This window comes from Telopea speciosissima, chromosome 2, assembly GCF_018873765.1.
Source record: "Telopea speciosissima isolate NSW1024214 ecotype Mountain lineage chromosome 2, Tspe_v1, whole genome shotgun sequence".
Lineage (NCBI taxonomy): Eukaryota > Viridiplantae > Streptophyta > Magnoliopsida > Proteales > Proteaceae > Telopea > Telopea speciosissima.
The window spans coordinates 81,480,507-81,507,957 of record NC_057917.1 but is presented as its reverse complement, the minus strand read 5'-3'; the positions used below and the strand labels follow the sequence as shown (position 1 = coordinate 81,507,957).

The 27,451-nt window shown below is 38.6% G+C and overlaps 3 protein-coding genes across 5 annotated transcripts in view; 1 reads left to right on the top strand and 2 right to left on the bottom strand.

Moving 5' to 3' along the window:
* Positions 1–15,078, bottom strand: part of LOC122651555 (glyceraldehyde-3-phosphate dehydrogenase GAPCP1, chloroplastic-like) — a 30,125-nt gene extending 15,047 nt beyond the window's left edge. Inside the window, exons 1-2 of the mRNA XM_043844983.1 lie at positions 15,071–15,078; positions 4,455–4,460 (exon numbers count right to left, since the gene is read on the bottom strand). The gene's annotated coding sequence lies outside the window, so the exon portion shown is untranslated. The remainder of the gene's footprint in view (positions 1–4,454; positions 4,461–15,070) is intronic.
* On the bottom strand, positions 830–20,588 carry LOC122651554 (bifunctional purine biosynthesis protein PurH-like). Its single transcript, XM_043844981.1, has 12 exons — positions 20,430–20,588; positions 20,204–20,324; positions 13,371–13,446; positions 12,745–12,841; positions 10,289–10,391; positions 10,010–10,143; positions 9,335–9,512; positions 9,090–9,244; positions 2,519–2,728; positions 2,076–2,423; positions 1,684–1,810; positions 830–990 (listed from the first exon to the last, which is right to left on the bottom strand). Exons 1-12 carry the CDS (start codon positions 20,541–20,543, stop codon positions 839–841), a joined length of 1,815 nt encoding a protein of 604 aa, XP_043700916.1. The 5' UTR covers positions 20,544–20,588; the 3' UTR covers positions 830–838.
* A 2,622-nt stretch (positions 20,589–23,210) lies between these two features.
* The window catches only part of LOC122649621, a 30,668-nt gene continuing 26,427 nt past the window's right edge, over positions 23,211–27,451 (top strand). The window contains exons 1-4 of one of the 3 annotated variants that reach the window (XM_043842851.1): positions 23,211–23,290; positions 25,740–25,845; positions 25,948–26,147; positions 26,576–26,626. In XM_043842851.1, the coding sequence (XP_043698786.1) occupies positions 25,971–26,147; positions 26,576–26,626 (228 nt within the window). In that variant the 5' untranslated portion in view covers positions 23,211–23,290; positions 25,740–25,845; positions 25,948–25,970. The remainder of the gene's footprint in view (positions 23,291–25,739; positions 25,846–25,947; positions 26,148–26,575; positions 26,627–27,451) is intronic. The other 2 variants (XM_043842853.1, XM_043842852.1) reach the window with 2 other exon arrangements.

Genomic DNA, 27,451 nt, shown 5'->3' with positions numbered 1-27,451 from the left:
TCTTATGGCTCCAATGGCTGAAACCTGAGCTGGCTAGCTCATGCCACCTCTTTGTTGTTCAGATCATAAATGCAAAACTTGGAGGGAAACTGATATAAGATCCAAATCAACTCTAAACCATATTTCTGGTTTCTCCTTCAGAAACTTGACTTTGCCAGCTGGTTATACTTGGTTAAACCAAAACTGGCTACCTTTCCATTAGTGTTTAATTTACAATTTTTATTAGAACAAACACCCACCCCCCTCCTAGTCCATTTGTGACAACTTTTCCAGCTTGACATCTGATATTTTTCCAAAATATAATCAGCTTGACATCTGCTTCATCCCAAACCACAATTTAAGGATCATTTCTACAAGATTCTGCTGTTGAGATACCTATGGAGAGGGTTGTTATGCATTGGAGGCAAGAACTAGGGGTGAGTTAAAGAAAACATTGAGCTTGAGGTCATACTGTATTAGTGTGCTCATTTCAACCTTCATACTTTTCATCAATGCCTTCCACATCCAATTCGACCATAATTGAGTAGGAAATGAATATTCCAGCATCTTTTGTGCAGAAAAGGAGATTAAACAATTTAGTCATTCGATCAAAATGAACCAAAGTTCAAGAGTACATTCAAACCAAGGCAGTTACAAATAAATCTAGCAATATCATGGATGATACATCTGGTTTATATATTAAGGATTTCTATTATACGACTCCTCAATTTATTGTAGGTAAGTAGCCAAATAGACAGCCTTCATGCTCCTGCCAACTTCTGGTCTTAGGATAATTTCTCCAACCATTCTATTTGAGCCAAGGGAGAAAAAAGAGAATTACCAGTTTTAAGTAACACTATCAATGCCTGAAGTGCCTCACATTGGTGAAAAGGAGTGAAACTCCGTATTTGTTGCAACAATCAATAGCATCCCCATCTCTGATGCTCCCTCCTGGTTCTGCAATAACTCCTATCCCACTTTCACATGCTTCTTCCACTGCATCTTTCCAAGCTGCAACAAGGTAACAAACATAGATGAATAAAAGAAAAAGGTCTATTAACAGAACTCAGTGCTTCGACACACTATATATCTGAGGATGATATATGATGTGTACAATCATGGTCAGTGTTCAAGGAATCGGAGCAGATCAGTCGAATCAGCTGATTCTGCTTACCTGAACTTTGACCACGGTATATATTTCATCCTTAAATTTTCTTATCCTCAACCTATTCACTGCCAATCAATTTAAACTTTCCAATTAATGTGACACATTTTGCATAGGCTAGATCACAACTCAATAAGCCTTATCCCAACAATTTTCTTCTCTTTTTCTTCTTCTTCTTTTTTGGAGGGGACGGGTAACAAAGAAAAGGAAACAATTAGATGTTAATCAACAAAATTGTTTTAACCAATTGTTTACTACGAGTTGGTCAACAGACTATTTATGTTAAATCAAATAAATGATGGTCATCGATCCATCAAAAAAAGAAAAAAGCTTGTATACATACATAATTCTCTTTGTACTGAATGAAGATATACATTATAGAACACCCATGGCAGTTTAGACTTGTGGGTGCCAGTGCACACATTGGTGGTGGGGACAAACATATGAATAGTACCATTTATGCGATGAATATGTCAAGTACAATTTGATCAACTAAAATCCAGCTCCAATGAGAATCAATATATATATATATATATTACCAAAAGGAAAGAAAGCATCACTGGCCAAAGCAGCTCCTTTAACATCTTCTCCTGCTTTTTTCAAAGCTATCCTGAGGCTCTCCAAACGGTTTGGTTGCCCACTCCCCATCCCCAACATACAGTTATTCTGCAGGGTAAAAAGAACACAAGGGATTAATACAAATGACCAAAAAATTACTAACAGATTTTCATTTCATACAAATGACCAAAAAATTACTAACAGATTTTCATTTCATGATAAGAATAAGCATCAGAATGATCAGTTCTTTACCAACAACAATTGCAATAGGCATCATAATGATCAGTTCTTTACCAACAACAATTGCAATAGGCATCATAATAATCAGTTCTTAACCAACAACAATTGTACTTAAAAGTGGAAAAATACTAACCTTAGCTATTACAATAGCATTGCTCTTGACATGTTTAACACAGAGCCATGCAAACTCGGCATCACGAAGCTCATTTTCTTGTGGTGCTTTTTCTGATACTGCATTGAATTGTATATCTTGAGGTGTTAAATCATCTGACTCCTGAGCTAACCAACCCCCACCAACTTGTCTGAGTGAAAGTTTTCCTTTCTTGTTCTTTTTTGCTTCAAGGATCCTCAGAGTTTTTGACTTTCCCCGGAGGATTTCAAGACCTCTCTGTGAATACTTAGGTGCAACCACTATTTCATAAAACATTCGTGTTTCACCGTCAGTGGGACTTCTGAACTCTCGGATTTCCTTTGCAAGAACCTTCAAATGCATCCAGTTGGACCCAGAATATGAAACACAAACATCAATTCTAAATTTAATAATTAATTTAATATTTTTTATTCAGAATGACTCACCTCATCAACTTCTATGTTGAAGGCCACTATTCCACCAAATGCGCTCACTGGATCTGCTTTCACAGCAAGTCTATATGCTTCGCGAATATCATCCCGCGAAGCTACCCCACAGGGATTTGTATGCTTCACAATTACACAAGTAGGGTTTTTAAACTCTGATACACAATTCCATGCTGCATCTGCATCTAAATAGTTATTATATGACATCTCCTGTCATGAGAAAAATGGCAAAATTACATGTCAGTCAAGAGAATGTAAGAATTGCACAGAGTACATAAATTAGTAAGATGAAATAATAATCAATGACAAACCCAACGATTAGAATAATTTTAAAAAAAGAGCAGCAAACAGAGGTGACTAATGCAGTCACACTTCAAGAATAGTCCCTGTTTTGATGATTGTTGGGTATAGGATTTTGTTTTTACTATGGGAAGGGGTTGGCTACCAGGCTGTGTAATGCAGATAAACCCGACTCACTAATGGGCCCAACCGAATAATAGATAGCTCAAATCTAAGATACAATGGCACAATTGTAAATAACCAGAATTATAAGGGTTACTTAGTAAGGTGGATGTAGGTTAGGACACAAAGGTCTTTTGTATTTTTTGTATGGGGACAATGTTGGAAGCAACTATAAGGTGAGGGATAGAGGGTAACAAGGGACACAAGGAGGGGTATTTTGGCAACACAAGCAATAAAGTAAAAGACTAAAGGATTAACCAACAGTAAACCAGCGGTAAAATAGAGTTGTTTGGGATTAACCACTCTCAAGATCGACACCGGCTTGACCTGAGGGTTTAGGTGATGAATCATAGCTCATTGCTCTCTTAAGGATAACTGAAGGTCTCCCTAAACAGCAAACCCAGCAAGACTTTCAGAAATCTGAAACTAACCTTGGCGGTAAACAGTGCTCAGGTTTGATTTACAGGTTAATGTATTAGGGTACGAATGGGATTTGCGCTCAAAGGAGGGCTTCCTTCGACCTAAACCTAGGTTGAAAAGGAGAGCACAAGAATGAGGGAAGAAGAAATAATAGAAGAAAGAAGCGGGGGAGAGGGGGGGGGGGGGGCTCACATGAGCAATCAAACCAAAAGAGGTTTCAAGCAAACGAATCAATTCATTCCAATCTGAATGTTGCGTGGTTACAACCTAGTATTTAAAGAAGGAAATAAAAGACTCTTAATTATAATCTAAAACTGAAATTAAACTTCACTCTAAATGGGACTCATAAACTCCTAAATAGACTATCACTAATTAGCCTAATAAAACTAAAAATAAAAATTACAAGATAAATCCAACTAAAAATCTAAATAAATAAATAAACTAAGAAATCCTACTGAAACCAAAAAACCTAATTGGGACCTGGTTCATCTTCACATGGGTCCCCCAACGGGTTTAGGCCGGTCCAAGGAATTGTTCCTGCATCAGTGTGGCCCCTGCGCCGTGCGCCGGCATAGTGGCCAATGGGATTACACGCACGAGCATCCAAGGGGGAGGTACAGGGTGGTCATTTCACTGCCTCATGTGAGAGGGCACAGGGGGACGCGGCCGGGCATCGTTCCCTTTCCCTTTTAATATTTTTTTTTATCATAATGTGATCGAATATAAGGACAAAAAATATAGTCGAAGGAAGGCACACGAATTTGAAGTCTTTTCCTATCAGCATTAGGAGTTTGACAGTCTAATAGGTTGTTTGGTCCTAGTTTCATTAGGGTTTCTGAAGCTGTAGTTGGTCTTTAGTTCCTCGTCAGTTAAGGAGTTGCTTCATGTTGTGTTCACTGTTCAGTCTATTATTTGTCAAATACATATTGGTTTGAATTGCATTAGGGTTAAGCAAGTTCTAGCCATAGTACTATAGTAGGACTCAGATTTCGAGGGTACTATATAGGCATATGTACCCTGCCCTCTGGCTATACAACATTGAATGGATTAGCTTGTTTTGGTTGAGTAGTTTAGCTATTTAAGGTTGCCTAGTGTGGCTAATTTATCTTTCTTCTTCTTTTCAAAGTTACAGATCAAGGGTACTGTTTACAGTCCCATAATAGTACCTGCTTTCTTATTCTACCTCTAATTTTTTTCTTAAGTACCTACTCAACCCTACCCTATTCCCCATCATCTATCCTTGTAGTTTAGCCTCAGAAAATCCATAGGCTGTGCTGCATCACATTAAAGGCCTTCATCTGTTTTTTTTTTTTTTTTTTTTTTTTTTGGGGGGGGGGGGGGGGATTTAAAACAACCCAGACTAACAAATTGGGAGGTGTGATATACAACAAACAACAAAAGCATCCACAGGTAAGATATGCACTCACCATCACATAATGCATTTAATTAATTATAGCATAATAAGTTATAACATTTAGTATCAGAAATTATTGTTTATTTGGAAATCAGATACACAAGATTTCAAAAAAATAATAATATATATATATATTATTATTATTATAATAATAATAATAAATTGAAAGATTATGAGAGTCAAGTTTTCAGAGCAGCCATTGTCCTTCCCCCCCCCCCCCCCTCTCTTCATTGGTGGGAAAGAGAACATTAAGCAGCACCTGGAGAAATTCGGGGAGCAGAACCAATAGAGTCAGCATGAAGAAAAGGAAACACGAAAAAGTAAAGAGGGAATCTATCCAATGAAAATCTCTAGGTGACATAAGGAGGCTAGCGACTAGTACTAATGTTTCTTTATCTCATGATGCATCAGATGTGCAGACCTGGGCAGTGTGGAAATTGTTGAACTCCATTTCCTCTCAGTGGCAACCAATTTAGGAGTGGAAACAGAATTTGGCCAATTTTATGCGAATTCGAACCCCCCAAAATTCTGCAGAATTATATCCATTATGCAACCACTCCTCTTTGGCCTTTGTCTTCAACTAATACAAGCTTAACCTTAATCTCTCTCCTCCTTCACCTTACTCCCTGATTCTGGCAACCTAAATCCACCCTCTCCTCTTCCATTTCATAACACACACCGTCAAATCCTAACCCTAATATAGGAATCTGCTTATTCTGATTACTGTGTTCTCTTCCCTCTGAGGGTGGGCCTTGGTACAACAGTAAAGGATGCTCCATTGTGACCAAGTGGTCACGGGTTCGAGTCTAGAAAAAGCCTCTCTATAAAAACATGGGTAAGGCTGCGTACATTATGACCCCTCCCCAGACCCCACAGTGGCGGGAGCCTCGTGCACTGGGTATGCTCTTACTGTATATAATCTGCTGAAGGACAGAAATAGGGATAAACTAGGCGGGAAGGCGACCATGGCGTTTAGATTGTCAAAAAGCAAGGTGACACCGCCATGGTGTCGAGGCGACTGAGGAGCCTGGACGCCATGGCGTCGCCTTGATAACTATGGTGGAGGACTAAGAAAAGAATGACAGAATCAAAGGGAGAAAGCAAGTAAACACTGGACCTGCTGGACCTGCTGAAATCTGACAAAAATGAGACAAAAAACCTTCTGGAAATTTGATTAACAGAAGATAGGAGAATAAAAGAGAAGAGAGAAGCGTCTGACCCTCTCTCCCATGTCCAGCTATTCTGGGATGGTGCTGCCACCCCCCAGGGACTCCCCTTCCCTCACTCCCTTTCCACCTCCCCTTCTCCAGGGGGACTGCCTTGGTCCTCCCTTTTCTCCCGGGTAGGCGGGTTCTGAGAATGTTGGTGTGCTATCGTCTGCTTCTGAAGAGAGAGTGGATCAACCAGTACCTCCAATCAGTGTTCCCCTAGTTACTGGAACCTCTGCTCATGTCTGGTCTTCCTTGTTCGAGGCCCCTCCATCGTCTCAGGTAGGCCTCCCCCCGCACTTCTCTCAACCTGCTTTGGTTGATGGAATCCCAGTGATCCGATGCCCTGCTAACATTGATTCGGAGGAGCTGCACCTTTGGAGCAACACTTGTGTTGGCTATTTCGTTGGACGAAGACCATCGTTTGATTACATCAAGTCTTTGCTGCCCAGGTTGTGGAATATTTCTGATCATGTCGACATCAAGATGGTGGATAATGGCATCCTAGTTTTTCAATTCAGCAATGAAGTAGACAAACTTAAGGTTTTACAGGAGGGACCTTGGACTCTGTCTAGCAGGCCATTGATTGTTAGACCGTGGGATCCCTCTCTCCCTCTCAAGCACATGGAACTTACCTCGGTCCCAATTTGGATCCTGCTCCCAGCGCTTCCTTTCCATCTCTGGACCGCCTTGGCGTTGATCTTGATTGGAAGTGCTATCGATATACCGCGTTACTCCGACAGGTATACTCTCTCCAAGGAGCGGCTCTCCTTCGCTCCCATTTGCGTCGAGATTAAGGCTTCGACTGAGCTCCCCAGAGTGGTCTCCATTTCACAAGAAGGCGGCATAAGCTTCGAGCAAGAACTAGTCTATGAGTGGCTACCTCCGAAATGTTGCTCTTGCTGCTCGTTCAGCCACAGGGCAAGCCAATGTTCTAAACCTTTTTCAGCTTGGCAACCACGTAGTAGAGCATCCAAGCCTGGACGTCGGAATGCTGTTGACCGGCCTCCCCACCCCAAAGCCTCTGACTGCTCTCAGGTAAATGGCCGTCTTCCAGTGCCGGTGCCGGAATCCAATCCTGCCTCATTGGAAAGAGATCCCTCTAACACTGTTGCTGCTGTAGGGTATGCTGAGGTGATCAACACTCTGCAAATAGACTGCCCCACGACTTTCCTTAACGGTGAATCATCGTCTGCACTCTCATGGCCCTTGCCATTCCTGGCAAGCTACGGGTCTGCTACCCAGACCTGCCCCACTGCCGGTTCTGCTTCCCTGTCAACCAATGTCAATCGCTTCAGCCCTCATTGCTCTCTTGATTCAAATTTGGAGTGCAATGTCTCTTCTGACGTGGCACATGTTAACCCAATGCATGTTAGTGCTGAAGAAGCTTTTAATCTGTCTACTGGGCCTTCTTTGGGCCTGATCTCAACTTGTAACACCGAGGTATTAATCTTATCGTGGACCTTGGAACCAAGAGACAGAATGACTCCATAACCCATGAAGGTGCCTTTGATGCAGAAGTGAAGAATTGGATCCCCCTTCTCCCACTAGCGACCCCTGGTACAATCATGTTCGTGACGTTTTCAAGGTCCCGTTGTATATAGAGGTTGGGATAAATCTGCCTTCTTGCCCGACTGTGATTGAGAGGAATTGCGAAGTGGGGAATGCATCTCCATCTACTGAAGTTGGAAAGTCCCATAAATCAGCTCCCACCATGCTAACCCCCCCCCCTCGCCGATGCAAAAAGCGGGGCAAGAACTCCGATTCTGAGGTGGTGACCACCCTCCCAAAGAAGCTGAATCCAAGCGGGGTCGTAAATCAACCAGACACTCTAAAAACGGGAACTCCTCTTCAGTGAATGCCACATCTTGCTGTCCTATGGTGCAAGCTCCTCAATGTCACAATGTTGTTGGCTACAATCCAAAGGAGGATGTGGTGACCACTCCACCAAGTGCAGATGACATTAGCGTTATTGACAGGGCTAATGGTTCCTACTTAGCTTCTAATCAAAGTAGGAGCTGGGTGATCCCTCCCATTCCTCCCTATAACCCTAATGGGAAAAAGGTCAACTTTATAAGGTGATTGGTTGTCCGGGTTTGACTATGTCATTTTGTTCCTCTTTGGATGGTCTCTCTTCAGCTTGATTTGGCTGTAGGTTATCCAGTATTTTGTTGTGGAGCTTTCTCCTTGTATTCTTTCTTTTATTTCCCCCCCCCCCTTTTTTTGAGGGGAAAGTTTCTCTGTTTTTCTTTTTAATATAATTTTCACTCACCAAAAAAAAAAAAAGAGAAGAGAGAGAGAGAACTGATGGAGAGAAGAAGAAACTAAATAATGGAAGGGGAGGATGGAAATTAGAGAAGGAAAATTTCCAGTCACTGCTGGTATGCAAGGACAGCAAAACACCAAATATATGCTCGACAAAGCTAAAGACACGCATCAAATTAGAAACTAATTGAGAACCACAATTATTTTTCAAGAAAGATCCTAAGGACTCCCACAATTAGTAGCAAATCAACTCCACATGAGCAACGCAAGGATGAAATTATTCCAATGTCCAAATGCAACACGGTATAAAAGGAAAAGCTGATAATTAGCAGATTTTTTTTCAAACTTTTTCCTAGCAATAACTTTCAAATTAAACTCATCCTTATTTCATTCATGGGAGGATGAATCCTACTATATTTTATCTTCAACCAAGAAATAACACGGGTGAACACATCGAAGAATAAAAACCACATCCTAGAATTTTGGAAACTCAATCCAGACATGAATCCACTCCAAACTGCTTTTTTTACGAACACAAATTTATCATCAAAGAGAAAAATGAATAAAGCACAGAACATTAAACTTGACAAATTGTATAAGGAGCAATAAAAGGGGATGGGTGGGTGGGAGTAGTTTCTTGAACAAAAGAAACTAAATAAAGAGATCAAATTTTTTGAAAGCATAGACTAAAACACATAAACCATCACACAAACGACAGAGATAACAAATTTGTAAAACTATTAATTAATACCTTTTGGTAAAATAGATAAAACCTTGAAATTTAACAATCTCCGTTACTCACCTTCCCATGATGCTGTATAGCAGTTGCAATCCCACCAGCATTAACCTCAGAAAGGCTCTTATCAACATAAAATGCAGCTTTTTGATGTGGATTTTCACCATAACGAAGTGAACTTTTAAGCAAGAGAGGCACCGTAAAGCTGGGAGGAAATTTTTCTTCCAACAAGAAGTAACCAAATCAATCTACTGAACTCCAAAAAACAGGAACTAAGTCTAGCAAAGAAAAAAAAGTAGTATGAGAGTTACCTCCCTCTGTCTGCTTCCATAGCCACTCAGAGACTGCAGAATCATAGGAAGCCACATGTTGAAATGCTTTCCACGCAAGCTTTCTGCGGAACTGATGGTCATCTTGGTTTCCTTTCAGAAATTCCAATAGTGCAGGATAGTCGTTTGAGTCAACAACAACCAAGACATCCTTGTGATTCTGTCAAATGTGCATGGAATAATAAAATATAAAATTTATCAGAAGCATGTCAAAGCACTAATAACAACAAATAAACTGCATCTACCAAGGTTAAACTTTGTCTTATTCTAATTATAAATGCTAGGAAAAAATAAGAATCAAGTGGAAGGACCAGCACATTTGGTGGATTCTGCTGCCTGCATTCTAAAACTTAGCTTCAAAATCACACTAATAAGAGGTGGTTTTCGGATTCCTTGCATGATTTGACCGCAGATGACAGAATCCAAGAATCAAGGGATGAACTTAACCCATGGACCATTAAGCCCAGAGCTTTTCAACATGTGAATTGCAGGGAAGAACAATTCAATTGGTCCATTCCCCACCCCCCAGCAAAAAACTAAAAAAAAAAAAAGGAATCAGATGGTGCATTAGAGAGTTGCATTCTTATGTACACTACAACCCCGTACAACCATTAACATACTTTCAACAGCATGCCATTACTTCTCTAGGATAACAACCTTTGCTGCAGCTCTGATCATGGCAGGACCTCCAATATCAATGTTCTCAATGCCATCCTCGAATGTAATTCCGCCAGCAGAAGAAACTTTATCATAGAAAGGATACAAGTTCACAACCACTACATCAAACGTTCCTGAAAGGAAAGTGTTAACAATTAAGTAAATTATCATCTATAGACTTTACAGAATACTTCAGGAGGTAAAAACTAATTTATATTGCTTTCTTCATGCCCTACAATCATGGAGGCATACTAATGCAGTACTTATCCTCGGACTCACCAATTCCATGCTGACTTAAGGCTTCAATGTGATGCTTCTGGTCCCTTCTAGCAAGAATACCCCCATGTATGTTAGGATGTAAAGTTTTGACACGACCATCAAGCTGTAAAAACAAAGGTCAATTCAATTACTTCATTACAGACTACAAACTAAACAAACTATTACAAGATAAACCGAAGAATTGACTAACAGCATCCAAGCATTGTTTTATGGTCGTTAAAAGGCAGAAGAAGCCTATAATGGGCTTCACATACTAACTGGAATACAAACAATTTAAGATTTTAGTAAGAAACAATAAACAATAGATAATCGTTTTAAGCTACAAAAAGGAACTTTTACAAGGTGAAAACAAGTAACTGAAAAAGAGGCAAGTGGTCAAAATCACTGAAGACTACACCTCTTGAATTTGTAATATCCAACCAAAAACAAAAAATTGTAAAATATTGTGGATTATTTGGTCAAAAAGCTTGCACACCACCACCTTTGTAGGACAGGAAATTAGTTTTTTGCATTCAACTGGATTTAGCTATTGCAGATTGTGGACAGTCTCACATAGTTGCAGATATTTTTCCCTTTAGTACCAGAAGTTAGCTAAAGCTAATGACAAACTTGGTCACTGGGTTTTCAATTTAGGTGATTAAAATTTCAGGCTCTGGCCCAAGTTAAGATTTTGTTACCAACAATATCATGGCATCAAGGTTTTGAGTATCGTAACGTAAACTATATAACTCGATCAATGACTCAAAACACTTGCCAAGAGCTCCTGTAAGGCATTGTAATCAATTTTGTTTCGGCAAAATCAGGTTGATTCGCTGTTTCTACTAGCAAAACCGACTCTAGTGGTGTTGATTTCATCATTATTTGGTAATTAAATAGCCTGCAATCAAGGATCAAAACCAGATTTGCGAAAGAACAGTTTTCTATCAGAACTTCGAATTTTTTGCTCAAATAGTGACTTTTAGTGTCATTTTTTGCAATGAATCACAAAGTTAGTAAAAAACAACCTGAATGATTACATCAAACTAGGTTTTTTTTCTGCAATGAGGTGGTTATCTAAACCCTAAATCTTCCTCAAACTGAAAATGACTTTTTTTCTTTCTTTTTTGTATTAGTACAAGTAAGAAACTTTATCCTATATACATAATCAATTGAATGCACTTGTCTCGTCATACCTTGTTCTCCTCTTTATGCATGATATATTTTACATATTACTTCTTTATAGTGTGATGTTTCAAAACTGTATTTCGAATGTATCCTAAACATTTCCATGTGTATCTTTAGTGTATCTTGTGTCTCTCCGATACGATATGAAAAGTGACAGACAAACTACAAATTCAAGTTTATAAATCACTTCAATTCTTAGAAGAGATAGAAACTTGACTAGGAACATATGTTGACTCCATGCTTGGAAAAATCCATTAAACAGATTATGTGGGCCATTCCCAAAAATCTAGTCAGAAGTTGGTATGCAAGAAGGGTGATAGCATAGTTGTCATGGCGTCCTGGTGCTGGAGAGGGTTGCATGGCGACCCTCTTTGATTTCTTCTTCCTGTCTCTCTTTCCCTCTTCAATTTCTTTCGATTTCTTCTTTCCCTCTTCTATTTCTTCTTCGATTTCTTCTTCCTGTCTTCTTTCCCTCTTCGATTTCTTATTCCTGTCTTCTTTCCCTCTTCGATTTCTTCTTCGATTTCTGAATTTTCTTCTTAAAACTTGAGAAACAATAGAGAAAAAATAAAACATGGCTTGAGTATACATCTATTAACACATTAAAAATAGAGAAAATAAAAAATAAAACATGGTCGACATGCTCGCCATGGCAACGCCATAGCGGGCGACATGTCGATATATCGACGTGACACCCCTCCACCGACTTGGATCGCCATGACGCCGTGACAACTATGGGTGATAGCTAAAGCAAGCATGAAAACACTTCAATTCCTACAATACCTATAAACTTCAACTGAATTGATGTAAAACCTAACCGCCCAAACCACGAACATCAAAACTAAATATAATCTAAAATCTAGAGTGGCTTTAGAGTATGTCAATGTTTATATATGGATATACATACAAATGGGCTCTAAGATCCATTCCATTGCATTAAAAAACAAAGGATGGTGAAACAATAAAAGCACCCTCAATGTTTGATCCAATAAGATTTTTAAGTTTAAAACTGTCCAACTTAAAATTCCATTTTATTCCAAGCATAATTCTAACCCATAGTGTGGTTTGAGGTCTCCATTTGAACCTATGAGAAGGATTAAGACACTAAGAGTAGGACTATGCATAAAAAAAAGAAGAAGATGAGGAGATCGAAAAATTTGATCCTGCGTTAAATCCATAAAGGAGTTCAAAAATTCCATAGGTATGGATAAAGAGTACCATAGGTATTTATAAAGAGTATACAATCGGAATTCAAACCAACTCAGGATAAGAGGAAATAAGAGCTGTCCTACCATCTCTGGGAAACGAGTGAGTTCTTCCACTTTAGTTACAGAGACCTCAGCTTCTTGTAAAGCAGATGCGGTTCCTCCGGTTGAAACAATAGTATACCTACATAGCCATTGGAAGAGATAAACTGACAAATTGCCGTGATTGGAACAAGAACCACTAGCCATGCTGGTTAACTTACTCCAAGGAAAACTCCATAAATTAAGGAACAAAGATGTTATGTTTTCAAGAAAACTTTTCTGGATGTATACTGTTCAATAACTGTACTATACTTGGATAAAAACTTCTACATTATGCTTGTAGCAACTATATTTATGTGCAATTTCTCTTAGCAAGTCGAATCAAACAAATGGATGTGTGAGTTCTAGAACATACATGCTCAAGCCAATACATGTTGGTGCCTAGATTGCAATGTTCAAGTCAATTCTTGGCAATAAGCAGTCTAAGTGTTGTTCACAATATAAATGAATATCAGAAAATAGAAAAAGGAGTTGAGGAGGTTTGCATGAGAGGATTATATGAGAAATTAGTAGGATAATACCAGTAAATGCAGCAATATATGTACAAAAACTGTTTCACAAAAATTTCTGAAAAGTACAAAGACATTCAAGAGAAAGATAAAGAATATCACCCTAAGCCCTGAAGTCCACTTCCAAGAAAAGCAAGGTCCTGCTTGTCCGACAATGATATCAACGCTTGCCTGTTGCCTATAGAAAGAGAATCTCCCATAAGAGAACATTTTCAGAGTCCATTTATAACACCAGCGAATTTTAAATTATAGAAAATATATAACACCCTCAAGTATTGGGAACTTAAATGACATCTGAAAAAAAAATGCAGACGCATTAACACATTAAGATCATGGAAGGAGGGCATCAGAAGTAAGGCATCAAAAGATGCATATGTTAAGGTTTCTAGTTTATAAACTTTGTGAAAGTGTTGTACAGAACCTGTTTCAGAAACCTATCTTCACACATGACACATTAGCCTCCTAATAACTAAACAACTTCCCCACCCTAATCCCAAATTCCACACAAACACATGTACACAAAATAGTGCAAGACATTTGATAGCATTGTGACACAACCAAGTTGAAGAACGTTACTTTAGAAAATAGGGCAGCTAAACTCAATAGAGAAAAATTGAAGAAGCATCACACATAAGTGGAATCAATGGCTGAAACCTACCTGGTTTATGTCATTTAGATTTGGGAGCTCTAGAAACAGATCGCAGCAGGGGAGAGAATTTCCAGGCCTTTACAGACCAAGTCATGATTTGCTACCGGTTCCACCCGTTTCAGTTTTAATATATTTTATTTATTTTTTTACAAGCTTTTAAACTGGGATTAGGCTGATCAACACCTCTGTATAATGTAGCCTTGTAGCCCAAATTGTATTGGACAAAAGTGTCCTTTGTCCTGCTCTGCCACTGTAGATAAAGTTAGGGGCAAATGGAACGTGATTTGATGTAGGTGTGTGTTTCAAATTTACCAAGTAAATTGCAGCTGATTTCCAAGATACCATACTAGTTTACTAAGGCTATGTTGGAAGGCAAAAAAAGAAGAGAAAAGAAAAAAATTTGAAAATGAAGAGAGAGAAAGACAAACTAATCATTATTGTCATCATTACTTTTATCTTATTATGTTTTTCTTTTCTTGCTTCCAAGCATAGCCTAGGGGAATTGAAGCCAACTCTACTTTCATGCTCTTCCTCATTTTTATTTCCTTCCTCTCTCCCATCCTCTCCTTTTCTCTGCAAGCTCAAGCCACTGCAACATCGGAGACTTCCACATCAGCACCTCTCTATCCAGATACTGAAGCAACCTTTTACTACGTGCTCCACGAACAGGAGTACCAGATCTCATAAACTGCTTAGCCATTTACAGATAAATGTCCTTGTCATATGTTCATTCACTCATTGCCTCCACCCTCGTCCCCTTGCAGTTCTCTCTCTAGCTGCCTCGTTTTCCTCTTCTCTTTTGGTTCTGCATTCTCAATCTTCAACCTGTCTTCACAGTCCTCCTACTGCTTCCTATAGTTAAGGACAACAGTCCAATAAAATATATAGAATAACACAAGATAAAGGGGGCAGTTGCTTCATTCTGATTCCGAGCCAAGTTCGCTCCACACAACTCAGCCTTATCCCAACTAAATGGGGTGGGCTACATGGATCCTTTCAAAACAAAACAAAGTAGAAATAAATGAGATCCTCACGAAGGGAAAGGAAAGTAGGAGGAATGGGAAAAAAAAAAAAAGAGAGATAAGAAAAGTGAGAAATGAAAGTAAGAGGAAAGAAGATAGCCCAGTTTTGTATAGTGGGGGGAAAAATCTAGCTGAAGAAAAAATAGAAACTAACAGAAATTAAAACTTGTGATGAGGCTGTCTACTAATAGAAGACTTCTAGAAGTTTCTTAAAAACGGCTCCAAAACCCTTTTGATGCAGATAAATCACAGAAGTGGGCATAGTTTAGTAGAAAATTAGAAATAAGCCATGGATTAGGTTACATGTGTGTTGGGCCTTTGGTCCAACTATTTTTGTGGCAATAGACCACTAAAATGAGCATAAAATATTGGTAGGAAGTAGGAATACATGATTTATTAGACGGTTAAGTTGGGATCTTTGTAGTTGTTTTCTATGTTACTTCTTCTATATTATTTTATTTTAAGTTTCAGCTGGACTAGGCATAATGTTAACAATCCAGCTTATCTCTATCTTATCCAAGGTACTAAAACTCGGAACTCGGTACCAACTTGGCCCTTGGAAAAACCGAGTCGAGTCGAGATCTCACCGAGTTGGTACATTTTTTTTTCCGACTCGAAGCCTCAACTCGGTGGGTTTTAAACCTAGTTTGAGTCTGAAACTTGGTATTGAGTCTATTTTAGGCCATTTAAACACAATGGCACTATCAGATTTTGCAAAAACAAAGTCCAAATATGAGTTTCACTTTGGACCATAGGTTGGTAGGCGACGACGTACTAAAATACCCTACTCTACACATAATTTAGTAATAGAAAGCAATCAAAACATTCAATAATATTCTTAAAATAAATTAAATAAGCATTAGAAATGTTAAAGTGTACAATACATCAATCTTTAAACAAATGTTACATAAAATGTGATATGTTAATGTATTCAGTCCCAACACGATCCACATAGAATTCCCGTGTCATAGTGTTGTTGTAGTTTTGCACATAGTATGCCACTTGAAGAAGTGTAGCTGAATCCTTCAAATGTGCAGCTGATTCAACTCTCCCGAAGGTCAGAACATGAAAATTGAAATCCACAGGTAAAAAGAAGAAGTAGCTTCAAATGGGGAAGAAAATGGCCTTTGGATAGAACTTGACCGAGATATGTCGAGTTCTGTTGAGTTAGGTAAGTTTTAAAGAGGTAGATGGGTCGAGTTCTAGGTCGACCCGAGATCTCTAGTTACCCGAGAACTCGACCGAGATAGCGTAATTTTTAAAATCGTATGGTAACTCGACTCGATTTCTCAAAAAACTGGAGTTCTCAAACCATGATCTTATCCCTATATACTCTCTATCTCTAGAAACAATTGTTTGATGAAATAGGGCTTTGTCATTGGGGGGTTATCTTATCCCCATCTGCCTGTAGAAAATGAAAACCTATAACGATGCAGAAAAACGAATGGAAGTAGCAAACAAACAATCACACAATGCAAGCAGTTACGTGGTTCGGCAAGGTGCCTACGTCCACAGAGAGATTAGAGAAATTTTCACTAACAATGGAAAAAGGGTTACAAGCTCTCTTCCTCACGACTCTTTGTGTTCACAAAAAATTCTCAGTAACCATAATAGCCCTCTATCACAACAATTTATAGGGAAACAGAGAGATACGAATTTCCTGAATTACCCCCATGTAAACCCTAAGAATTTTCCTCGCAGGCTACCACCCCCAAACCCCCGCATGGACCCCCCAGTTCGTCGAGGCCCCAGTAACAAAGATAACACACAAAGTGGGCCGATTCCTCCGGGCCTCAAGCCTTCGGAACCTGCGGGCTTTCAACAGCCCTTTGGAATCAACCAACAAACCCATGCGACAGAATACAATACATCTTACCCCCAACATTGACTGCTATTTTTTTAATTTATTTTGGATTATCTTCTTTGTAATTCAGTCCTTATGTTATCCTACTACTGGTTAACAAAGGCTATAAATTTACGTAAAGGCTATAGGCCTAGGCCTCTCCAACAATTTGAAGTAATACAACAGTTCAGGTTTTTGAAACATTGGCTGCTGGGGATTCAGTAGTTGCTGTTGTGGATTCAATAGTGTGCTTGGTGGATTCAAAGGTGGATTGCTTAGTGGAATAGAGGATTCTCTTCAAGGGTTTTGGTGGATTCCAAACCACTGCAGGTGGAATCCTACCCTATATCTTTTCTATCTTTCTATCTATTTACTCAAGTTCACAGGTCAGATTTCTGTCTGATTCATCACCATGCGACACCTCTGTTTTCACTCAATTTTCAAGCTTGTTCTCCTGTTCTATGATCCTGTTGAGAACTAGACTAATCCTGGATTTTCTGGTTCGGGATTAGTCTACATTACCTTTTCTAGAGACCAAGCTATATTCTTGAGTTTAGTAGCGTCAAAACTATTAACTAGGCCTAGTTTTATGGACTTTACAATAGCTGCTGGGAGTGAGAACCTAAAAAACAACTAAACCTACTTTACTCTCTTCGGTTCTGATTCTATAAGTTTGATTAAAATGACCCCATCTGGTAAAAAGAGATTCAAATAAATTTGTTGCTAGTGGTTTGGCCTGATAGACACCATTCTTCCCCTGTTTTGCTTAAATTATGTTCCATTTATTCAAGCAAGCTTCTGAAATCTCCTCCACATAGCAAAAAAAAAAAAAATAGATCTTTCAAAATTCACAGATAAAAAGCATGTCTTGAATCTTAAAGATACGAGCACCAAACTGAAAATGGAGATCCATTATATCTTACATGTAAAAATTTGTGACAAAAAGCTAAAAGAAGATTACTTGATTTTTTTTAAATAAAAATTATTGGGCTCCAGTTTCCTACACCAACAGTCAGCACTGCCACAATAAAATTCTAGGATTTGTAATGTAGTCCTAGGTAGGAATAGTCCCACTAGGAGCCAGGGTGATAGAATCAATTAACAAGGATGCTGGTTTGGGACAGCTTAGGCTAAATAGGCAGAAGTTAGCGTTAAGACTAGGAGTTTGAGTTGGGGTTTTATGTAGTAATGATATGCAGGTTTTTAGGAAGCTAATGGTATAGGTTTAAATAAGAAATTAAAATTCCAGAAATTTAGGTTTAGGGTTTCGGGTTTTAGGTTTTAGAATCTAGGGTTTAGAGATGGATTTTGGGAAAGGGGTTTATAGGGTATTAATATGCAGGTTTAGGAGGCTTTAACGGCATAAGAATATTAGGGTTTGGAAGGGTTCTAAAATTCTGCAGTTGGGCAGAATCGAGTTGCAGGTTTTCTAGGTTCAATGGAGTGGGGGAATGGAGGGGTTACAGTGGAGACTAAGGACTAGGGTTAAGGTTGAGTGTAGGGAGAAGTGTGGGGGTTGTATGCTAGAAGTTTGGTTCGAAATTGATGGCTAGATCTGGATTTATGAGGGAGTCCTAGTTGAGGTAGTAATGTAGTCCTAGATAGGTAGGAGACCTACTAGGAGCCAAACAACAGGATCAAATAACAAAAGGGGCTGCTGGTTTGAATGGACAGCACTAGGATTTAGGTCAATTCCTAGGGTTTGGGTTGGATATTGGGAAAGGGGTTTATAGGGTATTAATGGGCAGGTTTAGGGGGGTCAATATGGTATTAAAAGGTTAGGGGTTGGATGAGTTTTGAAATTCTGTAATTCTGGACAAAATTGAATTTTAGGTCAAAATTAGGGTTAAAGTTAAGTTTAGGTTAGGGTTGTCTTATATGGTAATGATAGGCAGGTGTAGGGAAGTCTAATGATATAGGTTTTATGATGTTTGAGTGAATGGAAGTAGGTTAGATGAGTTGGAAAGCAAGATAAGGTTATTGGAGACAATTCCTAATGGAGGTAGGAGTAGGGGATTCTAGGGTTTAGGGTGGTGGGGGTTTGATGAAACTTGGATCGAGTGTCAATAATGATGTAAGGGATGTATGCTGAAAGTTTGGTTTAAAACTAATGGACAGATTTGAAGTTATGGAGGAATCCTAGTTAGGGTAGGAGTGAGAAGAAGAAGGTTTAAACAAAGTTCAGATTCAAACTTACTGGATTTGAAGAGATCTTCAATGGCAGCAGCTTTGAAGATGAACAATGGGGTCTCCCGATCTACAAGATGCAAGGAGATAAGTAGCAGCCCTCCCGATCTTCACGATGCAAGGAGTCGATTGGAGATCCACCAATCCCTTCACCTTGATATTACTCACAAGGCAATCTTGATATTACTCACAAGGCACACTCACGATGGAGTAAAGGCAGCAAGCATAAAGCTGAGTTTTTATTAATCAAAATTCGTGTCCAATGCTGGCCTACCTTACAAACTTATATAGAAAACTCAAAAATAGACTTAGACACTAAAAAGAAATGGCCTAACCTTATCCCTAACCTATTAGGCAACTTAAACTGACTAGGAAACTCAAATAGGCTCAAAATAGAGTCTTAATGACTTAAAAACAACTTAAACTACTTAAAATAAAATAAGATTCCCTACTAGCCAATAGGATCACTTCACTTAAATTAGACCAATTGAACCAATTGGATGCAACCAATTTAACCCGATTCAATTAAAAACACAAAATAAAAGCTAAGTATGGGATTAAACTAAACTAAAGTAAGGCTCCTACTAAAACCCTAGGTTTAGGGTGGCTTCTTCAATTCGAGGAGGCTAGGATCTGCATCAATTTGGCTCCTCTCCTGCGAGCACCCCGTCCGAGGAGTGCCCAGTTAGGCATCCAACGGCGGGGCTGCTTGCAGCACGCCAGGATGTGTGCCTGGCCCCACCCTGGCATGCATCTCGGGGCATGCAGAGCAGCCCCACAGTTGGATGCCTCACTAGGCACTCCCTGAGTCCCTGGGCGGGGTGCTTGTAGGAGAGGAGCCCAATCCTAAACTTCTATGTGGAAAAAATAGGTGGACCTCAGCCGTACAAAGAACCTTTTACCAACATTATTTTCTTTTATATGTCAAGATACATGTACTCAACAAAGAGCAATACTTAACTCCTAGAGTGGCATGAGCTTGCGTCCAAGAACGAAAAAGGAAGGGAGGGAGAAAGAAAGAGCTATGAAAACACATGCCCCTCCCCCCCCCCCCCCTTTAAAAAAATCATACCATAAAAAAATCCATCTAAAGTAGCAATCTTAGTCTCCATACTCCATACTGAAGGTCAAAAAACTCAGTTCATGTGCAAGCAAAATTCATGAAATTAACGGAGCCTAAGGATTCATTCAGAAAAATAAAAGTATCAACAAAATACAGTGAGAAGTATATTACCAACACCAATAGACCGAGATTGTTCCTCCTTCGACAACGTCCCGGCCTCTGCCATTGCCCTTATTGGGTTGATCCTAAAATGCAACGATGACGACTGAATGCTAAACAATACCACTGGAGGCTGAAAGGATTGAAAAAACGTAACAAAAGTTTCAGATAAAACCCAATGAGAAATAAAAGAAAAAAAACAATTTTTCCATCGGCAAATTGCAGAATACACACTAACCTGTTGAGAGCAGCGACTAATCCGGTGAGTGTTGCAGAGGTGAACGAGAGCGGATAGACTTCCCCGGTGAGCAGCGTTAGAAGTTACAGCGGTGGAGGTGGCCAAGGCTGACATTCTTTCACTTTCCTTTCCGTAGTGTAACCCACACTTCCTCGCTAGTCTCTAGAGTGTCCGTTTTGTAGTTGATTACGACGTATACTGGACACGGATATAGTTCATACAACACTTTATAACTGTGAGATAGACGAAACCGGATTAACCTATCCATAGTTGCTTATCTCTCCTCTGGCAAGTTCCGGGCAGGGTTTTAAAAGCCGGAATCGGGGATTCCGATCCGAATCGGATCGTAATTGGCATGAATTGGTCCGATCCAATCGATTCTTTTGGGTTTTTTACAAATGCCCCCCTGAAAATTCTCATTTGTCCAAATACACCCTTACAACTTCTAATTGCAAACTCCCCCTACTTTCAAAATACTGTAACACTTTGGTCCAATCCGTTAGTTTGGGACGTTAGAGATTAGTTTTAAGGGGATTTAATGACCAAATTGCTCTCATCTTCCCCAAATAGTTTAGGGTTTGAAATGAAAATCGAAAAAAACCCTAAAATCATTAAAAAATCATTTTCCCCAAATCCTTTTCTGATCTCAAATTCATCAGTTGTTTCTATTTATTTTTATTTGGATTTAAAATGTTTGGCTTTGGCTTCGCATGATGAATACATTTTCGTATTGTTCATACTCCATTTGCAGTTTTAGTAGAAATAGAATTAGAGTAAAACAGAGCAGTGGAACCTGGAGATGTTTAGACTCTCGATTAATGGATCTAATTCATATGGCCTTGTTTAATCTCAAAGTGTTTGAGTAATTTAGTTTGCCTTCCAGAGTGGTTTCTCAAATAATTACGATCATGTGAGGACAACATTATAACAGATTTTGATTCAGCTTTATTTTTGTAAAGCTTCATAAAACATATTCAGAAGTCCACCTCGTCGTAGGGTTCCAAACACAATACATGAACGACACTATGACTGGGGAAATAGGAAACCTGTGAATCCGTGGCTCTGAGTCTCAGTTACTGGAAGCACAATTAAAATCAACATTGTGGGATAAAGAATAAACAAAGTGCATACCTTTAAAAAACTGGAAAAGATAACTGGGATTGGAATCCCCATAGCAGATATAGCAAAGGTTTAAAAACCTGAAATCACAATAGAATAAATACACACTGATTGAGAGAGTTGGAGGAAGAATTGAATGCAATTGGGTTAAGTGGAAGTAAAATGGGGAATAGTTCACTGCTTCCCACCATTCGATTCACAAACTACTCATATGAAGCCAATATAAAAGGCATAAGTCGGGAAAAGAAGAATGAGAAGCAATCAAGAAAAAGGACAAATTGAATGAAACTAGAAAAGAAAAGAGGGAAAAACATGAATACCTTACCTAGCCATTAATGGTGTAACCTTCTGTCGGCCTGCAAAATCCTCAATTCAAATAGAATTTCCTTTAGTGCTAAAATATGAAGAATTATAATCAAATAGTAAGGACCATCCATCCACCCGGGGCTAGGGTGAGTTGAGGGGAGACAGCGTAAGTGAGCGAATGTGTGTAAGCCCAGTCAACATGACTGTTCTAGGCGGGGCGAAACAACAAAATTAGGGTTTAACAATGAAACGAATTTGAGAAAGATGGTTTTTTGAATGATTTTAGGGTTTTTTTAATTTTCATTTCAAACTCTAAACTATTCAAGGAAGATGAGGGCAATTTGATCACTTTACTCTTTAATTTTGGTTGGTTTTATCATATGGGTATTTTGATCATTAAATCCCTTAAAACAATATTTAACGTCCCACACTAATGGATTGGACCAAAGTGTTACAGTGTTTTGAATACAAAGGAGAGTTTGCAATTAAAAAAATTATAGGGATTTATTTGGACAAATAGGCATTTTTAGGACAGCATTTGTAAAAAACCCTTTTCTTTTATGTTTGAGTCGTATTGAATCGGCTAAAAAAAAAAAAAAATGTTTGAGAAGTGGGCGGGGAAAGCTAACTAGTTAAGCAAGGTTCGAGAATGTAAGGAGATATAACAAAGGGAATTGCAAACCTATGCTCGTGGATCGGTGAATCGATCGATTATTCAGAACTATGGTTTCAAGCTGAGAAACGATCGGATTAATCAAGAAGTTCTTCGCAAGAACCCTAGGTCCAATCTTGCTCAGTATCGATGGACTGGGAAAGCTACCTAATCGTTACTCAAGAACCCTATCAATGAGGAGGATTATTCAAAACCTGAGACATGATTGAGTTAATCAAGAACCCTAGCTCCAATTCTGAGAAACGATTGATTATCAAGAACCTTAGCGGATGATAAGATGAGATTCCGGCAACGAGAAACGAATCGGTTTTAAAGAAGATGACGAATCAGAATCGGACGATATGGATCGGATTCACGATTTGATTTCGGATTCATGACAGCGTGTTACGAAACTGTGATCGCAGATTCCAATTCGAATCAGACGATTCACGATTCTTGTTTCTCCTTTTTTATTTTCTCATGAGGGCTACAAACTACAAAGGTTCACAACCTGGACTGTCCAGTATGTGTGTCAACCAGAATATATAAAATGGGCTCCGCTTAGCCCAGACTAGTTGGCCCATCAAATCCGGTCTTAGGGCATCTGATTCGGATCCATCGGCGAACAGAGGTTGTGAACGGCCACGGGACCAGGTAATCAAATTCTACTTTATTTCCCATTAAAATCCGGATCCCTCTACGAGTCTACGTCATGGCAAATCCCTGTCATGCCCTCCTTACAAAAGACATGTCGTGCCACTTGTCGCTTCCTCCTCGTTTTCAGGTATGAAAGACATGGCGCTCCATTCCCTACCAATTTTTTTTGAAAATTAATCGAAAAGCAGCTGTGTCTCATTTCTATTTTTGATTCTGAAAGCCCAGAGATGTTCTGAACACGTTTTCCCGTCGTCTCTCAATGCGTTTCTGCGTGTAAGATATAAAATTCATCATTTTCTCTTTAGACATTGTTATTTCCGCTCCGTTTATCTCCTCTGTTTAATCTGTAGATGAGTTTTTGAATCTTATAGATTATAAGATTCAATCGTATAAAGATTGAACGGTTTGGCATTCCGATATTTTCTCTTGGATACTATGTAATTTGGATTCGAACTATTGTTTTCTATTAGATTTGAATACATTCCTCTGTTTCTTTGATGATGGTGCATATGTTGAATGTATAACAATTACCACAAAGGTGGTGAATCTATTCATGATCTGAAATCCTAATTGTGCTCTATTCAGTGTTAATGCTTTTGCGTGTTTCTCCCTTCGCTGTTGTTTCTGAAATCTATGCATGTTAAAAATGAGCAATTTGAATAATTTCCTCATAATTGTTAAGTTTCTTAGAGTTTTTATGGGTACCAGTTCAATAGTCCTGATACGGTCTCCATGATGCATTTCTCTATTCTCAAATGTCCGACATATGGTTAATGTGGTTCCATATGGTTGGCTCTGAGGATGTGTCATTTAAGTCTCAGCTTGGATAAAGCCCATACAACATGATGATTGAGGTTGGGTAATGATTGCTCTGTTTGAGATTATTATTTGATGGAAATTTTGATAGCTTTACGTTGAATTTGGACAATTACCATAGGTACAACTAAGCAGTTAATGGATGATACTGATAATCACTTTGCTCTTAAGACAAAGACATGGACCAAATCTTTTTCTTGTTCTGAGTTGTTCAATGCATACATATTGTGACATAACGGGTAAAAAATAACTAGAAAAAAAGGTGGGAAAGAGAATAAAATGTCTGCGGGCTGCAAAGTTTGTCATTGTGATGTAGCACCCTTTGATGTGCCAAAGCGCTATCATGGAATGAACATTTTGCAACCTTGATTTGTTTTTCTTTACTAGTTGTCTTCCCCTGGATACAAGCTAACTATAACTAGGTTTATGGCAATGTCATGTCAAACCATTAAAGTAAATCTTTCCCAATGAAAGGAAGAAGGAAAGAATATTAAGGGTGCGTAAATGCTTTCACCATGTCATATATTCAGTTTGGAAATTCTTTTAAATATATCAAACTTATGAGGACCTTTGACTAAATATTGAAACTGTCACGCTTACCTTCGAGTATGTGGTTAAGAAGTAAAAATAGAATGGTAGAAATGCATGGGCTATTACCATTATGAAGAACATATATGCTTATCCTTTAAAATTTTGATCCAAAATACACAGTGTGTCAAGGAGGCTGAACATGTAACCTTGTCTAAGTAATCGTACACTTCATCCATCATGTTGGATTTGCTGCAATGCATTGCAAGCAACCTGGAGATTATAACAGATGTCTATGAGATATTGCACCCTTGAAAGGTATGAACAAACACAGTTGTAACTAACCCAAATTAGAATGAATAGCGTAAACTTGACCCATATATAATTACTAAGGGCATATTTGGGATGGCTTCTCGAGCTTTTGATTCTGAAACCCAGAAGAAGGGCTTTTGGGCCAGCAAAGGGTGTGATCCAATGAGAGAGCTCATGTTAAGATAATCACCACCCCCAACACCGGAATCCAAGAAGATGGGGGAGCTTACGAGCTTATAGAGTGGGAGGCAGAGAAGATCCCAACACACAACCTCCTATTGGCTCCACCTTTTGCTGACCTGAAAGCCCTGCTTCTGGGTCCAGAAGCAGAAACTAGAGAAGCCATCCCAAACATGCACTAAGACACATGAATTACAAATGAACCAGAATTTGACCCTAAGGATAAAGATTACGAAATTGCTTTTATTAACTTGTTTGCTGAAGAGAAATAAATAGAATTTTAAACCCACAGCTGGAACCCCAATAATCTAGGTGTGCCCAATGATCTGACAAGCTCTTCAATCTGGTTGGGTGTGCCCCATATGGCTATGTCCTTCTACTAGAACTGCCCCTATTTTTAGTTTTTCTCAAAGTTCAACTTATGGTCCCTATCATATTCTCCCAAATAGTTAGTTCCTACATTCCTATGAGAAAGATCTTTAGCTGTTAATGCAAGTTCCTGATATTATCCAAATGATTTTTTTTATGCTTCGGAAATATTGTGGTGGAACTGGATTATCGAATGATCCAGCAACCAAGTTTTACATGCATGTTAACTCAATGAGGCTATTATTTATCCTATGATCTAGTGATGATGATTATTATCTAATAAGGCAACCTCCTTATTGTGCTCTTGTCCAGTTCATTAATTTTGGGGTGACACTTATTTGATCATACTGTTTTGTTGTGTGAAACTTCAGAGAATGCCATATTTCAAGTTCCTGATGGGAGTCAAAGGGTATGGCATGATCAAATCAGAAGCTGCTACCACCTCTTATCTTTCATCAACATAGGTTTGATATTTAGGTAATATATGCAGTATTGTCTTACAGCTACATCCATGAATGTATTCTTCATGCTTGATGGAAAATTAAAACTGGTCTTCTTTCCATTTCTACATGCCAAAAAGAACACCTTGTGATCTTCCGAGGATGGCTTCTAGCTTCAAGTATTGGAATGAATGTGTTGATCCACTGGACATGGAGGCAATGTGGATGGATCCTTTTGTGAACAAAGAATGGGATGATGCAGGAGAGACAAAAGGACAAAAAGTTCATCTTTCACGGGATCCTGATGGGCAGGCTTACCTTACACAAACTGAGATGAGGGTGAAAATAAATTCATCACTCGTTACTTTATCATCCATATTCCATACATAAAATTTTATTGCACATAACCATATCTGGCTTCTCAAAACCTAATTTTCACCTGATTTGAGAGGGAATTTGAAGACAATAAGATATACAACTACACTTCTATAAATGTTTTGAAGAAAAAAATGTTGATTTTGTGCATTTGTTAATAGTTGACTACTATTGATCCTTTGGAAGTTTCAACAAGCTTTGGAATTCTAAAGCTTTTTTTACATTCTATTTTTTGTGGTCTTTGTTTTTTTTATCTTTTCTCCTTTCTTCCTTGCTTAGAATTTCTTTTTCTGGTGGGAAGGGTGGGGAAACCAACAGATCCTTGCATGTGACAATCACCTGGTGCTCTTTCTGACAATTTTTTTCCTGTATTTGGTTTGCTGTCCCTTCAGGCTGTGGCTGAGATTATTGTGCGTAGACACTTCCAATCACAAGTAGATCCGGTATCTTCTAGAGTTTTTGTTATTAAAATTTATTAATTTATAGTATATCCCTTAAATTTGTTTATATCGTGGCCTCATGTTTTAAGTGTGCAAGTTTATTCTCTGTTTTGATTTAAATTAGTTCATCTTTTTTAACATTCTTATAAGTGACCATAAGTGACCAAAATTTTTATCTTTTGTAACCTTTTAGGATTTCTTCCTGAAAAGATTATTGCTGGTGGCCATGTCTCTGTATATTTCACCCCCACTAAAACTTAACATGTGAATCTTGAATTCAAAATTCAGGCATTTTACCATTTGCGAAACTTTACAATGTATTATAATATTCTAGAACATTATATTCTGATCTTCAGTTTTCTTTCTTTCCTGTTAGTGTCAGTTAAACTATTAAACATTATCAGCAAAATCATGCAGTGCTCAATTTAGTGTATCCTTTGCTTGGACCAACTCTCCTATGGCCTTTGCGTTTGCACTGCATGACTGATAAACCAACTTCCTCTTCATATGTCTGAAAATTCTTATTTAATTTTAACACTATTCTTTGTGAGTTTTAAGTTAAGGCTGGTTCTTTGGAGCTCTATTTCAACAAAGCTTGTTATGATTCCCAAAGTGAAGTTTCTGGTGGGGATGTGATGAACTTGGAGAAGTTGGTTAGCTAGATGAGGTGTACAGTTTGTTTTGAAGCTTAATAATCCAACCAACAGACAACAACGGTACAAATAGATAGAGAAATAGTATACGAAAGAAGAGAAACCACATTTAGAATAGTTCCTTGAGGTTTGGCAATATAAATCTTCCACTCCCCAAAGGATATATTTAAGAGAG